We start from the raw sequence: 14,579 nt of genomic DNA on the forward strand, positions 1-14,579 counted from the left end.
CTGGTCTATGTTTTTCATATCCTGGCTTGCACTTGCACATTATAACCCTGTAGAGGTTGTGTTTATAGCTTCATTTAAATGCTTTTGAAAAATTTTCCAAAAAAATTTGATGTGTGTTGGCCAATGATTGGAGCAGGAGCGATTTCACTATGCAGATCTTCCTCAGTTTGTGATTGACACTGCTGTGCGTAGGCTCCGATTCTGAGGCCATAGCCCTTCAAATTTGTTGGGCTAACTACACTGATGTGTATTGCTGGTTATTAGCCGTATTTAGATTTGCTTTCTATTATATTTTTAATGAGGTACCAGTAATTTTATATCTTTTTCACATAAGATTTGATTCATGTATTTAAAAGGCCTCCTATACATTTTAGATCATACCTAAAATACATGTGATGCAAGTTGGCATACATTTGTGCTTGAGGAAAAAATTGGGTAAAGTATGGGCAGAGTCACAATTAATATGTTATAAAATAGTCACATATATTATATCTTAACATCAGTCCATGCTTCTGAGCAGATGTAAATGTCCATGCATTCAATGTAAGAATGATTTTCTGCAGGATTTATGCTAAGATTTTATAAAAGCACAGGTACCTGTGTCACTTTATAAAAATAGATGCCTTTCTTCCTCATTGACCTAGGTAGCCTGTTATAAAATTATCCTCTATAAGCTCTCCCATAGAGCTGCTTATAGAAACTATTTTAGTGATACATGCGATTGGAAATATTACTCGGTTGTATATTATCTTTAATATACAGTATGCCCATCTTGAAAATGGTAAATTTTATATAAAATTTAAAAAACCCAGACCCTTCACCCTCAGAAATGGAAGAGAGTGAGTGAGCATGTGAGCCACAAGAGCAGAGTTAAGCCATATTGGCATGGATAAAAGGCTTGATATAGTTTTGATCCTCATCAATAGAAGGAAAGATTTACAAAAAAAGGATTTTAATAACTTTCTTACTATCAAATGTGTAGTATGTCTTTCTATGGAATTCAGTTTTATAAAAATTTCAAAATTGTCCTGTATATTTTCAGAAATTTTATAGAAAGCTGTAACATGATGTAAGAGTATATTGGTTGAATATCTAATAGGCATCCATGGAATTTGGACCTGTTCTGTAGTATATATGTGACTTGGACTACATGTAACTCTGACTTTCTCGTGGTTCTTCTACAAATATCTTTATTGTGCTCCTTTAAAAATAAAAATGTTATCTATCTTGGTATGCTTAGATGGCTTGTGTGTGCTTTTATTTTTTTTAGCTGAACATGCTTGTGCATCAAATCCTTGTGCTAATGGAGGAATCTGCCATGAAATATCCCTAAGTTTTGAGTGTCACTGCCCACCAGGATGGAGTGGAACAACTTGTGCTATTGGTAGGTGTAGTTCAGCTAATCTGATTCATGGTATGGTATAACATGTTAGTATAGCGTGTTTAGGGTTTGTTTCATTGAATAACCATATTAACTTATGATAGCATATTAACACACAATCAGGCTAGAGCTTGAATATTTGGTCTACATAGTAGCAATGGATACAAGACTCGTCATGTGTATGTTAGGTTTACAAACAGATGGCATTCTGCTTGTTTTTCCAATGGGTGGGTATGTCCAGGTCTTCCTTTGTCTTATACTGTAAGTCAGGGGTATCAAAGTAGGTCCTTAAGGGCCGCAATCCAGTCAGGTTTTCAAGATTCCCCAATGAATATGCATGAGATCTATTTGCATGCGCTGCTTTCAATGCATATTGATTGGGGAAATCCTGAAAACCCGACTGGATTGCGGCCCTCGAGGACTGACTTTGACACCTGTGCTGTAAGGGAAAAAGGGGGTGGGAGGGCTTGACAGAAAGAATAGAAATTCTAATATTGGTTCCAATTCTTTCTTGATTGATTTTTTCATTAAAAGCATCAAAATCATTTTTCTTGCCATAATCACTGAAATTTATTCTATTGCAATGCGTCTAGTGGTCCTGAATGCTAAAGTTTTGTATCTGAACCTGCAAGTTGCTTGCAGAATGCTTTGATCTTTTGAATTCTGCCTCCTTTCCAGGGAGATGCTCCTGCCCCCTTAGTTTTTTTCCTGCTTTAATACTGTTGCAGCGCTATAATATGAAGCCAGTTCTGGAACATTTGATCAATACAAAGATTAAATACCGGTTGGCCTTTCCATTTGTGTAATTTTTGCAGCTGCAGGTAAACTACATCAAGTTTGCACCTTGGTAGGTGCTTGGAAAATTCTGTGTGAGGCAGGTATGGCTGCCACCTCTCTTCTCCAAGTGCCATTGCACCTGTGGCTCATGCAATGTTGGCAGAATGTTGAGCACGAGGTAGACATCTGCCCAGCAGTGAATCTAAAGGTGCTATTTGAACCCCTCTTTTTGAACTAATATACTTTGCCAGATCGAACTTGGTTGCTGTCTTACCTTCTTTGTGGTATTTTGTTAATAATGGGATTTGATGGATTTGGATGGTTTGGGATTGGGAATCATTACTCATTTTCTATGCTGTATATCTGGGAGGAATATGCATTTGCTGTGAGAACTCAGACCCTCTGGTGATCCACTCAAGGGCCTTGTTTGGGTTTCTGGCTGGTGTATGTTGGATGTTTCTGGGGGACAGGGGTGGGTGGAGGTTTGGAGGGATAGGGGTTGGATGGGATAGTTTTAGGAGAGGGATTGGTTGCTGGACATTTGTTTTAGAGAATTGTATTTAATGTTCCATAAGTGCTGATTTAACTGTTCTTACTTGTAATGTTAAGGACTTGAATTAACCTAATTAGAGACATTCCTTGTTTAAAGAATTACTTCGGGTCAAACCACATTATTTTCTTAGACTGTAATTCTTGAAACAAGGACATATAATTAAGTATATCATATAGTCCGATTGGCAATTTGTCGCCATATTTCAACCAAAAACGTTTTAGTTATTGGATGTATAAACCATTCATCAGTCTCGTGTTGTTAGAGATTTTACGTCCTCCACATTACTTGTGGCTACCCTTCATCTGTATCCTCATTCCTTCATTTCTAGTGATGCATAATAACTCCTTCAAGTTTACTGTCCTAGCATATGCTATCTTCAGTTTCTTATCTTGAAATTGTTGCTCTATAGATAACACGAACCAAGCTGGGCCTATTCTCCCTTGAAAAGAGGAGACTGAGAGGGGACATGATCGAAACATTCAAGATAATGAAGGGAATAGACTTAGTAGATAAAGACAGGTTGTTCACCCTCTCCAAGGTAGAGAGAACGAGAGGACACTCTCTAAAGTTAAAAGGGAATAGATTCTGTACAAACGTAAGGCAGTTTTTCTTCACCCAGAGAGTGGTTGAGTACTGGCATGCTCTTCAGGAGTCTGTTATAAGGGAAAACACCCTCCAGGGATTCAAGACAAGGTTGGACAAGTTCCTGCTGAACCAGAACGAATGCAGGTAGGGCTGTTCTCGGTTAGGGCACCGGTCTTTGACCTGGGTGCTGTCGCGTGAGCGAACTGCTGGGCGCGATGGACCAATGGTCTGACCCAGCAGCGGCAATTCTTATGTTTCTTCAGAATTTGGACAGCCTTTTAAATACCGGGAGCATATTTTAAAACTGTAATAGGTGTCCCAAGTTGTTTCAGCCCCTGACTGTGTTGTAAATAAAAGATCACGGTTCAAAAATGTAGCCCTCTTGTATGCATTCTTGACTACCGCAACAGGATAACCCCGTTCAGTTAGTTGCGCCCTGAGTTCACAGACTTGCAATTTCTAATCTTCAAACTCTGAACAAATTCGGCAGTAACAAAGAAATTGAAAGGAATACTCTTTTCAAAGAGGAAGGATGACAACTATCAAACTGTAGAAAGGCATTCCTATCAGATTTTTTGAAAACTGTGGTCCGGAAATAGGTATCTTTATATATCAAAACATCCAAGAAAGAAGTCAGTCTCAGATAAATGGTCATAACAAACTTAATATATACTGTATATGTGATATCTCTTTATAAGCTGGAATTTATCTTATGTTCCCCCCCCCTTTTTTTTTTCTTGGTTTCTATACATGCTGTTTGTTCATTACCGGTACTTAAGACTTCTTTTATCAAGGCGCGCTATGGCGGTTAGCACATCGGACATTTCATCACGTGCTAACCCCCGCAGCAGCCTAAAATCCTAACGCCTCGTCAATGGAGGCATTAGGTACTAGCGCGGCAGGCGGTTTACCGCGCGGTATTCCACGTGTTAAACCGCTAGAAACATAGAAACATAGAAAAAAGCGGCAGAAAAGGGCTATAGCCCACCAAGTCTGCCCATTCCAAGTATCCCTCCCCCCTGAGTTTACTCCCTTAACGATCCCACATGAGTATCCCATTTTCTCTTAAACTCCGTCACGTTGCTAGCCTCTATCACCTGGAGTGGGAGTCTGTTCCAATGATCCACCACTCTTTCGGTGAAGAAGTACTTCCTGGAGTCTCCATGAAACTTCCCTCCCCTGACTTTCAGTGGATGCCCTCTGGTGGTCGAGGGTCCCATGAGCCAGAAGATATCCTCTTCTGTCTCGATGCGTCCCGTGATGTACTTATACGTTTCAATCATATCTCCCCGTTCTCTTCTTTCCTCAAGTGAGTACAGCCGCAATATCTTACCGCGCCTTTGTAAAAGGACCCCTTAGTCTTTGTATAACATGGGCATGTGGTAGGGGTTTTTTGTGCTTGTTGCTGTTTGGATTTCAATAAGACTTCTACAAAAAAATTTTCAAGTTGATACATAAATGTTAAGTGTACATTTTTTCCTTTTGAAACCAGTTCATATAATTATATTGTCAGCAGTCAGGTAGTCAATAGATAGATTCTTTGAGAGGAATCTCTGGCCTAGAGGTCTGCACGGGAACGGGGATTGCGGGGGTCCCGCGGGGATCCCGCGGGTTCCCCCCCTGGCCCACGGGACTCCCACGGAGACGCCCCCTGGCCCACGGGACTCCCACGGGGATGCCCCCCTGACCCACGGGACTCCCACGGGGACGCCCCCTTGCCCACGGGACTCCCACGGGGATGAAAACAGCCTACCTAAATTCTGGCGATGCAAGCATGCAGCTTACAAGTCTGGCGTCGCGTCGGGAAATAGCCATGTTGAGCAGTGAGCTCAGCACGTACACAGATGAAAGCCTTGCTTGCTGATTGGTCCGGCGGCCCCGCCCCACCGTGCCGCCGGACCAATCAGCAAGCAAGGCTTTCATCTGTGTACGTGCTGAGCTCACTGCTCAGCATGGCTATTTCCCGACGCGGGCATTAGGCTGTTTTTTGTCATTTCGGGTGGGGGATGGCAGCGGCAGCAGCAGCCTGAAAAAGAAATCATCCTGGCCGGGTTCGGTGTCATGCTCCGGAGCTTCTACAGCCTTCCTATCTCCCTCTCCCTTCTACCTGCGGCTCTCTTCGGCAACTCAGCAGCAACGATCGACACAAGCTTCTGGCGTCGGGGCCTACCCTCTGCGAGTCCCGCTTGTTTCAACTTCCTTTTTCCACAAAGGTGGGACTCGTAGAGGGAAGGCCTCGATGTCGGCAGCTTGTCTTGATCACCGCTGCTGACGAGTTGCTTAAGAGAGCCGCGGAGCAGGGGGGTGTTGCCAGGTGCAGGTAGAAGGGAGAGGGCCAGATGCAGGACTCGTGGGTGAGGGAGGAGAAGAGAGAGAGAAAGAGAGAGGGGAGGGAAACAAAAGGAAATATTTCATACTGGGCTGGGCCGGAGTGGAGAGAGGGTGGAAAGATTCTGGCTACAGGGTGCAGTAACAAAGGAAAAGGGGGGAAAGCTGAAAATGGAGATAGTGACACAAAGAAGAGAAAGGGTAAGCAGGACCTACTGAATAAGGATAGAGATACAGAGGGGACATGAAGAGGAGGTGAAATAGAGACATAGAAGTAATGCTGAAAAAGTGTGGGGGGGGGGAGATAAAGACATTGAAAGGGCAAATGGTGAATATGGGGTAAAGACAAGGACAGAGACAAATGAAGATTCTGAAAAAGTGGTGAGATAGGGATATAGGTGAGATGGACACAAAGAAGGGTGATGCTGGAAAATAGGTGGAATGGTAATTCTGACAAACACAGAAGGGAAATGCTGGATCAAGGAGAGATGGGGCTCAGGCTGGATGGAATGAGGAGAAATGCCTTGTTGGCCCGGAACTTCCTCTCCTACGTCAGAATTGACATCAGGGAGTGGAATGCTGGTCAGCGCGACGCTTCTGCAGGGAAAGCTTGGGACGGCGGTGGCTTGGGGGCTATTCCCCGATGGCGGTGGCAGCAAACCGAGTGGCTTGGGGGAGGGCACGGAGAAAGAAAGAAAGGGGGCAGACAGAGAGACAGAAAGAAGGGGGAACAGGGAGACAGAAAGAAAAAGTTGGGGGAGAGAATGAGGTCTGGAGGAGAGGAAACATACAGGAGGCTGAAAGAAAGGAAGAAAGATTGGATGCACAGTCAGAAGAAGAAAGTGCAACCAGAGACTCATGAAATCACCAAACAGCAAAGATAGGAAAAATGATTTTATTTTCAATTTAGTGATCAAAATGTGTCTGTTTTGAGAATTTATATCTGCTGCCTATATTTTGCACTATGGCTCCCTTTTACTAAACCGCAATATTGTTTTTTAGCGCAGGGAGCCTATGAGCATTGAGAGCAGCGCGAGGCATTCAGCGTAACTCCCTGTGCTAAAACCTACTATTGTGGTTTAGTAAAAAGGGAGGGGGTGTATTTATCTATTTTTGTATTTTGTTACCGAGGTGACATTGCATAGAGTCATCTGCCTTGGGAAATGTATATGGCAGATACAGTGGTGCCTCACACAACGAACTTAATCCGTTCCAGGAGCAAGTTTGTTATGTGAAACGTTCGTTGTGTGAAACGCGTTTTCCCATAAGAATACCTGTAAAACAAAATAATTCGTTCTGCAGCCCTGTTGTCCCATAAGAATACCTGTAAAACAAAATAATTCGTTCTGCAGCCCTACATTTCCCTCCCTCCACCTCACCTCACATGCAGAGCCTGCCAGCCTTCTCCCTCACCCAGCCGCACGATCTCAAAAAGCTGTGCACGCGCAGCTGCTGGAGTTGATCAATGTTCTCCTCTCCTGCAACTTCCGGTTTCCGGTTGCGTCAGAGGAGAAGATTGAACAACAGAGCATGCGCGCATGTGCTGCTCTTTGAAAGTGTGTGGCTGGCCGAAAAAGAAAGCCGGAAAACTCGGCATCTGAGGTAAGGTGGAGGGAGCTGCTGTTCCCGGCTCACATTAGAAAGCGGCGAGAGTAGTTCCGCCGCCCCCCCCCCCCCGGGCCCCTCGGGCGACTTCGTTGTGTGAAACGAAGTTCGTTATAGGGAGCAAGACAAAAAGTTCGTTATGCGCAGCGTTCGCTGTGCGAGGCGTCCGTTATGCGAGGCACCACTGTATCTTTGTTTTGTGTTCAAAAGAAAAGGAAATGCATTTCTGGTTTTATTTCTACAGTGTTGAAGTACTTGTTAGCCCTTGCTGTGACTGGTGGGGATCCCCAAGCACCGCCAGCAGAGGACCTCCTCTAGAGATGGTCAGAACTCCCCTCCACCAAGCGCAGCAGTCGCTGGCAGCATCCATGAGCCACTGAGGTGCCAGCATCTGTGACTCAGGGACGCTACTGCTGCCTGCCAAGCTTGGCAAAAGGGACCCCAGGCCAACTGCAAAGGAAGTCCTCAGCTGACAGTTTGTGGGTTCTCATCAGCTGAGTATTTATATTTTATATTTACATTAGAGGTTCTGGTAGAAACCCATTTACAAAGTATGTATTCTTCCCAATTAATATTTCCAAATTAATAGTCTCTTTGCTTATTTGTAAATGGGTCTCTACCAGAGCCTTTAATTCAGTAGCATAATTAAATAAAATAACTATTTCTGAAGTTTATAGGGAAGGATGGTGACGGAGGGGATTCCTCGCGGGGACGGGTGGGGACGGAGGGGATTCCTCGCGGGGACGGGTGGGGACGGAGGGGATTCCTCGCGGGGACGGGTGGGGACGGAGGGATTCCTCACGGGGACGGGTGGGGATGGGTGGGATTTTGGCGGGGACGGGTGGGGACGGGTGGGATTTCTGTCCCCGCGCAACTCTCTACTCTGGCCCTTGGCTCACCTTCATTTACAGTCGCTTATTGTTGCATTTTCTTCAGAGTACTGCAATTTTCTGTTTCTGTGAAATTAGACAAATCAATAGGTGTTAAGGAACCTCAGTAGCACCCAAGGATAAGTCAGGATAGGCTGCTTTATTTTAGGACATGTTAATCGTAGATTCTGTTATTCGGGTATAGTTGACTATTAAATGAGATCCAAACTGTCTAGATAAAGAATAGCATATATTAAGTCTGTAAATTTTACTAGTAATTTTTTAAAAATCAAAGTAGGAACTTTTTCTACAAAGCTACTAGCAGCTTGGGTGCTTAACTTGGAGTAAGTTAATTTTTTTTATTGTTTTTTTAAAAGGGGGTCATGGGAGTAGAGGAAGGAGTACAGGAGGATGCAAAATCTATTTTATGAGTGGTTGTGATTCTTACAGATATTGATGAATGTGCCTCTAATCCTTGTGCACGTGGAGGGACCTGTATTAATCGCATTAATGGTTTTGAATGCATATGTCCACCTCAGTGGATTGGAACCACCTGCCAGCTTGGTAAGCAGATCCTATGGCAAGCAAAAAGTATTACTTATCTGAGAAATTAGAAATGCAGTTATTTTTTATTAGTTACTGGTAAGAAGTAGAACATATATTTAGAAGTCTTTATAGGAAATTACATAGGGAGGTTTTCATAAAGGGGGTCTACATATTTGTCTGTACATTGATTATGGTACTTTAAGCTCTAGTTAACACCTTTCTGTAATGTTCAGCCACCAATCTAAATGCAGCTGAATTAGCAAATTTATCTTTTTCCCTCCAGTATATACAAAGGCCCTCTTCTATCAAACTGAGATAGCGTGGGGAGCCGCGCTGAATGGCCCATGCTGCTCCTGACGGAACTCATTGATAGGAGCTCAATGAGCGTCGGGAGCAGCATGGGCCATTCAGCGCGGCTCCCCGCGCTAAAAACTGCTATCACAGTTTAATAGAAGAGGGCCAAAGTGTCTGCTTACTGATCACATAGCAAATCTGAAATCCTTAATGAACAATTTCATGTGGCTCTCTTCACTCATCTTTTATTCTTTAAAAGTCCAATCCTCGATGCAGTTCTAAAAGTTACTTTGTGCATTTGTTTTTGAACTTACACTGGTGGTGGTGATTTTATTGGTGACAGCACTTCTTAAATCGAAGGTGGATGAAAGAGGCTACTTTCTAACCTTGACTAATGAAAATATTTTGTTAAATGTATTAAGGTGAAATGCTTTTTGGTATGAATTAATGGTGCTGGGCATGATTAGTTCATGAGAATTTTGAATGAAATGCAAGATGCAGTGAAATGTAATTGAAACTCTCACAAAGTACAGATGCATGAAAAAATTTGAACACTAAAGCAGAGTGAAAACAATTGTGTTAAGGTACATTTCACTGGATTGCTTGATAACATGATTTGGAACTGGAACAGCTATTGACCTTGCATGTGGGCTTTGCTTGGTAAGGGTGTCTGCTTTCTGGTTTGCTCTTTATCTCCTTTCTTTTGTCTTATTTCACAGATGCTAATGAGTGTGAGGGGAAACCTTGTCTTAATGCTTACTCTTGCAGAAATCTGATTGGTGGATATTACTGTGACTGCATTCCAGGATGGACAGGAATAAATTGTCATATCAGTTAGTATTTAAAAGTGAATTTCTAGATTACACTTTATCAATTTTTTTTCCTTCTAATGGCAATACACATTTGTTTGCCTACTGATCTAATCCTCCACTAGCTTATGTCTTGACTGTTTTCACTTTTCACAGTGAATGTTATTATATTGCTTATTTACTAGGTTGAGCTTTCAGCCATATTCCCTATAAAATAATGCAGATGATATTAAGTTCAGGTTGCACTGTGATTGTAGAGAGCCCATTATTTTGAACTTCAGATGTTAAGAGGGAACTTCAGCCTATTACTGTGAGAGAGGGAACATATTTCTATACTAGGCAGTTCTGGGAATGTATTTCAAGCAGAGTCACAAAGTATGCATGTAGTTCCAGTAGTTGAAAACTAAGGTCAGTATTGGGTAGACTTCTAAGTCAATTTAATCATGAAATTGTGATTAAAGGGCAGACTGGATTGACCATTCATCTGTCATCATTTGCTTTGTATGTTAACTTCATAAAATGCACACATGCATGTAATATCACTTATGTATGTTTACACTAACTCCCAAGCGAGTGTAAATATGCATGGGTAAAGTTTAGTCATTTCTGAAGGTTTGTGAGGTTACCACATAGACAGAGGTATCTGTGCCTTTATAAAATAGGAAATGCCTATTTGGGGGCTTTCTGGGCAACTTGTTAAAAAATTTCACTCTTATGTGTGGTGGTCTTTGATCCCCCCTCCAAAAAAAGGCTGATTTAGCTTTGACAGGTGGTTCTTCCCTCTGCTGTGCATTCTGTTGTGTTGAGTAGTAGTAATACTCAGATGGTTTCTATTATCAAGGCATTTTGGTGCAACCAAAATATAATTAAAATTATCTTTTTAAATTTTTTTTAAAGATGTTAATGACTGTCATGGACAGTGTCAAAATGGAGGCATTTGTAAGGCAAGTAATACTTTTTTTTTAAGTGAAAATAGTATGGTATAGTGTATCTATCTATTGGCCTTACTAACAATTATGCTGATCATAGGTTGTTAAAATTGTACATTATACTATTTGAACCACTGAAGTGGTCAACTACAGGAGAAAAATCAACTAGTAGATTTTGATTCATGTGCTTTTTGATATATGGAAGAGTAAAGTTTGTGAATCCCCAAGAATAATTAGTTTTGCTATCATGCCCATGTTAAAATTAAATTATTCATCTTTTACCATAACAGTTTGAATTAAATCAAACAATTCTTACTTTGTATTTTGTTTCTCAAGAAATGCAAAACAATGACACTAATTCAGAATCTATGTGTGAAACAGTAAGTGAACCTCATGTTTCCTTAGCAAAATTATTTGGCTAATTAGAATAATTTGTTCAAAATCTCTGGAAACCAGCACAGTAAATATGCATGACAGAGTTGGACTCGCTTTAAACATCAATCAAGCAATGATTGGAAGATAAACTCTTTCCCAAGAGGGGGTTACCTCTCCCTCTTCAGAGTTTTATTTCTCTGAGCTGAGTTTTTGTACAGCGGGTTCCTCTCTTTGGCAGTGCTAATTACTGAGTCAGTCTGTCTCTGTTACAACTTTCAGAAAAAGACAAACTTATGGAAATTAGTGTTCACAGGATAGCTAGGAAGAAATAACTACAGTACTGTCTAAAAAAAACAATGCTGCCTGCTTCAGCTTTACTAAAAAGCATCAGGATGACCTACGGGACTTTGGAAAAAAGATTTTCCAGACAGTCATCAAAATTTTTAACTTTATTCTCAATATCTTGCTTGACAAAAACTTCCAGAACAAGAACCTCAACCTGGCTGTCACAACAGGGTGGTAGAGGCATAATAGTGTGAAGCTGCTTTGCTGCCACAGGACAAGTTGTCATCATTTATGGAACCACAAATTCTATGTCTGAAAATTCTAGAGGAGAATGTTAATCCATTTATTTGAACTAAATTTGAGCTGGAAGTGAGTTGCAGCAAGACGATGTTCAAAAAAAAATCTACTACAAAATGGCAGAAGAGAATTAACAGCACAAGAATTGCCATACTGGGTCATACCATTGTCCGTCAGGCCCAGTTTTCTTTTTCCAACAATTGCCTATCTAGGTTGCAAGAAGCTGGCAGGATACCAAAAAGTAGATTCTATGCCACTTATCCCCAGAGAGAAGCAATAGGCTACTCGGTCTGCCTTAATGGATCTGCCCAAAACCATATTTTTTAATTTTTTTAAATTAATTTTTTATTATTTTAACAATTTAAACAAGAGAATAAACTTCTTGTACAGAAAATGAATAAGATATGGATTCCAATATCGCAACAATAAATTTTTTAAAAGTAAAATTATCAACTTAATCTATAAAGTCCCATATTAGAACGATCCAAGATTCAAATGAGTGAATCAATATAGAAAAGAAAGGAAATAACATATCCTATTGAAGAAAAGCAGACAACTATCAGTGAATACAGGAAAAGATTTTTCTTATTCAATTGCAGTTGTTATCACATTTCCCCCCTCAAGACGTTTCATGGTTAGAAATCCTGACAGCTGAGAGGGTTCAAAGAATATATAGTTAGAAGATTTATATTTTACTAAACATTTGCATGGATATCGTAAAAGAAAGGTTGCACACATTGCAATTACTCCTGGCTTTAACAACTGAAATTGTTTTCTTCGTTTCTGAGTTTCTTTTGTCACATCCGGAAACATTTGAATTTTTTGACCTAGAATAATTTCATTTGAATTTTTTGACCTAGAATAATTTCAATATCCAATTTTTATCTGGCAGCAATACAACATTGACCAACAATGTGGCTGGTCTGACTAGTTCTTTCAATGAGGTATCCAGCATAGTTGTTAAGTCCATCTGTTGCTCCTGATCCTGATCTTGTTGTTGCCTGGATTGTTGCCTTTCTTGATTTTCCATTGGAAGATAATAGATTTTTGAAAATGGGGGAAAAATTTCTTCCGAGACATCAAGTATATCCTGAAAATATTTTTTTAACATTTCTTTAACTGAGATGGAGGATATTTTGGGAAAATTTAAAATTCTAAGATTATTAGATCTGCTATTCTCTAAAATTTCCATCTTCCTTCTCAGATTCAGATTGTCTCTGATTATAGTGGACTGAATCTTATTAACTTCCAAAAGATCATTTTCAATTTTTTCAATTTTTGTATTTATTACAATATTGTCCTGTTTCAAAGTTTTTATATCCTCATTTTGTTCCTGGAACTTCTGTTCTAGCACTTTAATTTGGGGTGACAAAGTTTGACCCAAAGTCACAACTAAATCCCATAGCGAATCCAGGGTAACATTAGTGGGTTTGGTAATTATGAACATACTTGCAGCCTTTGACTCCTGTCCAGCTGTTCCGAGTCCTTCCTGAGCGCCTTGTTCGTCTTGCTCCATCGATGGCTTCCCCGCAGACAAGCTCCCATCCATTGCCAAACTCGAGATAGCCTCCCGGGAGATAGAGTTCACCACTTCGGGCAGACTGTCCTCCCGTGGAGAGCTGGCACTCTGCGGTTGTGGAGGCGGGGTCCTAGCGTCTGGGATCAGCGTGGATTCAAGCCCAGGGAGACACACAGCGGCTTCACTCAGTGCCTGTGGCTCCAGCAGGCGACTCCCAGATGCAAAAGGTTCCTGTTGAAGGCGCCTCAAAAAATCATCAATTGTTGCCTGTGAGGGAGTCTCCAAACGCCGCGAGGCTCCAGCAGCGCTTTTCCCTCTCCTCTTCGGCATCACTGCGAACTCCGGTATGCAAAACACGATTCTCTGAGAGCGTCTCTCTCACTAACTGTTGTCCGCGGCCATCTTGGATCCATATTTTTTAATTTTAACCCAGTTATTCTAATTGCTTCTATCATAATCCTATAAAATGAGTTCTGTATTTTAATCGTGTATGAATGAAGAAACATTTTCTCCAATTTGTATTGTTTCATATGTACTATTTAGTAACTTTTTGGTGTGTCTTCTGGTCTTTGTACTTTTTTGAGAGCATAATCAATTGATTTGGGTTTATCTGTTTCGCTCATGATTTTATAGACCCATATATCTGTACTCGACCATTCCTTTTCCAAGTTAGAGCCGTGGAGGGGACATCTAAGTCCGTTTACGTCCATCTCGCAAGTCGTCCAAAGTTAAAAAGAGCCTAAGACACATTTTCGAAAGAGACGTCCAACTTTTTTTTACTTTCAAAAATCGTCTAATTATACGTCCTGCCGATCTGATCGTCCAAGCCGCTTAATTTTCCATCTTTATACCACATTTCCGTCCAACTTTCCGTCCAAGTCCAAAACACCTAGAACAAGCCCTGTTGGACATGGGAGGGGTCTGCAAAGTGATGGATTGAAAACCCAGACATGCCACCTAAATAGTGGGGTACCTTACAGGGCACTGCTGTGAACTTCACAAAAAGGGTTCCATGGCATCTCCTCACTACAGCTCCCTTATAGGTCATGTTGAGCCCCCCAAACCACCTCCAGAATCCCCTAGACCCACTTATCTACCACCCCAATAGCCCTTATGGCTATAGGAGCCACTTATACGCCAGTAAAAAAGGGTTTTGGGGGTGTATAGGGGAGTGCACATGGTTTAAGTATCAATGCAGTGATTACAGGGGCTTATGGGCATGGGTCCTCTTCTCTATGGGTCCCTAACCCACCCCAAGACGACTTAAGCTACCTCTGGCTAGGCTTTCCTATGCCAGGCGGCCAGGTGATGATGGTCTGGAGGCTGAAATTTAAAGTTGTGAATAAATTTTTATGGGGGTGGGTGGGGGGGGGTTGGTGATCACTGGGGTAGTGTGTGGGGGTCTGTGTTATGTGTTTTCAGTGCTT

The 14,579-nt window shown here is 41.5% G+C and overlaps 1 protein-coding gene across 5 annotated transcripts in view; it reads left to right on the top strand.

The window, feature by feature from the left end:
* The window catches only part of JAG2 (jagged canonical Notch ligand 2), a 288,684-nt gene that overhangs the window by 128,263 nt on the left and 145,842 nt on the right, over positions 1-14,579 (top strand). For 4 of the 5 annotated variants that reach the window (XM_033952670.1, XM_033952665.1, XM_033952668.1 and 1 more), the window contains 4 exons: positions 1,271-1,384; positions 8,549-8,662; positions 9,658-9,771; positions 10,645-10,691. In XM_033952670.1, coding sequence (XP_033808561.1) covers positions 1,271-1,384; positions 8,549-8,662; positions 9,658-9,771; positions 10,645-10,691 — 389 coding nt within the window. The remainder of the gene's footprint in view (positions 1-1,270; positions 1,385-8,548; positions 8,663-9,657; positions 9,772-10,644; positions 10,692-14,579) is intronic. The other variant, XM_033952666.1, reaches the window with a different exon arrangement.

This window comes from Geotrypetes seraphini, chromosome 7, assembly GCF_902459505.1.
Source record: "Geotrypetes seraphini chromosome 7, aGeoSer1.1, whole genome shotgun sequence".
NCBI lineage: Eukaryota > Metazoa > Chordata > Amphibia > Gymnophiona > Dermophiidae > Geotrypetes > Geotrypetes seraphini.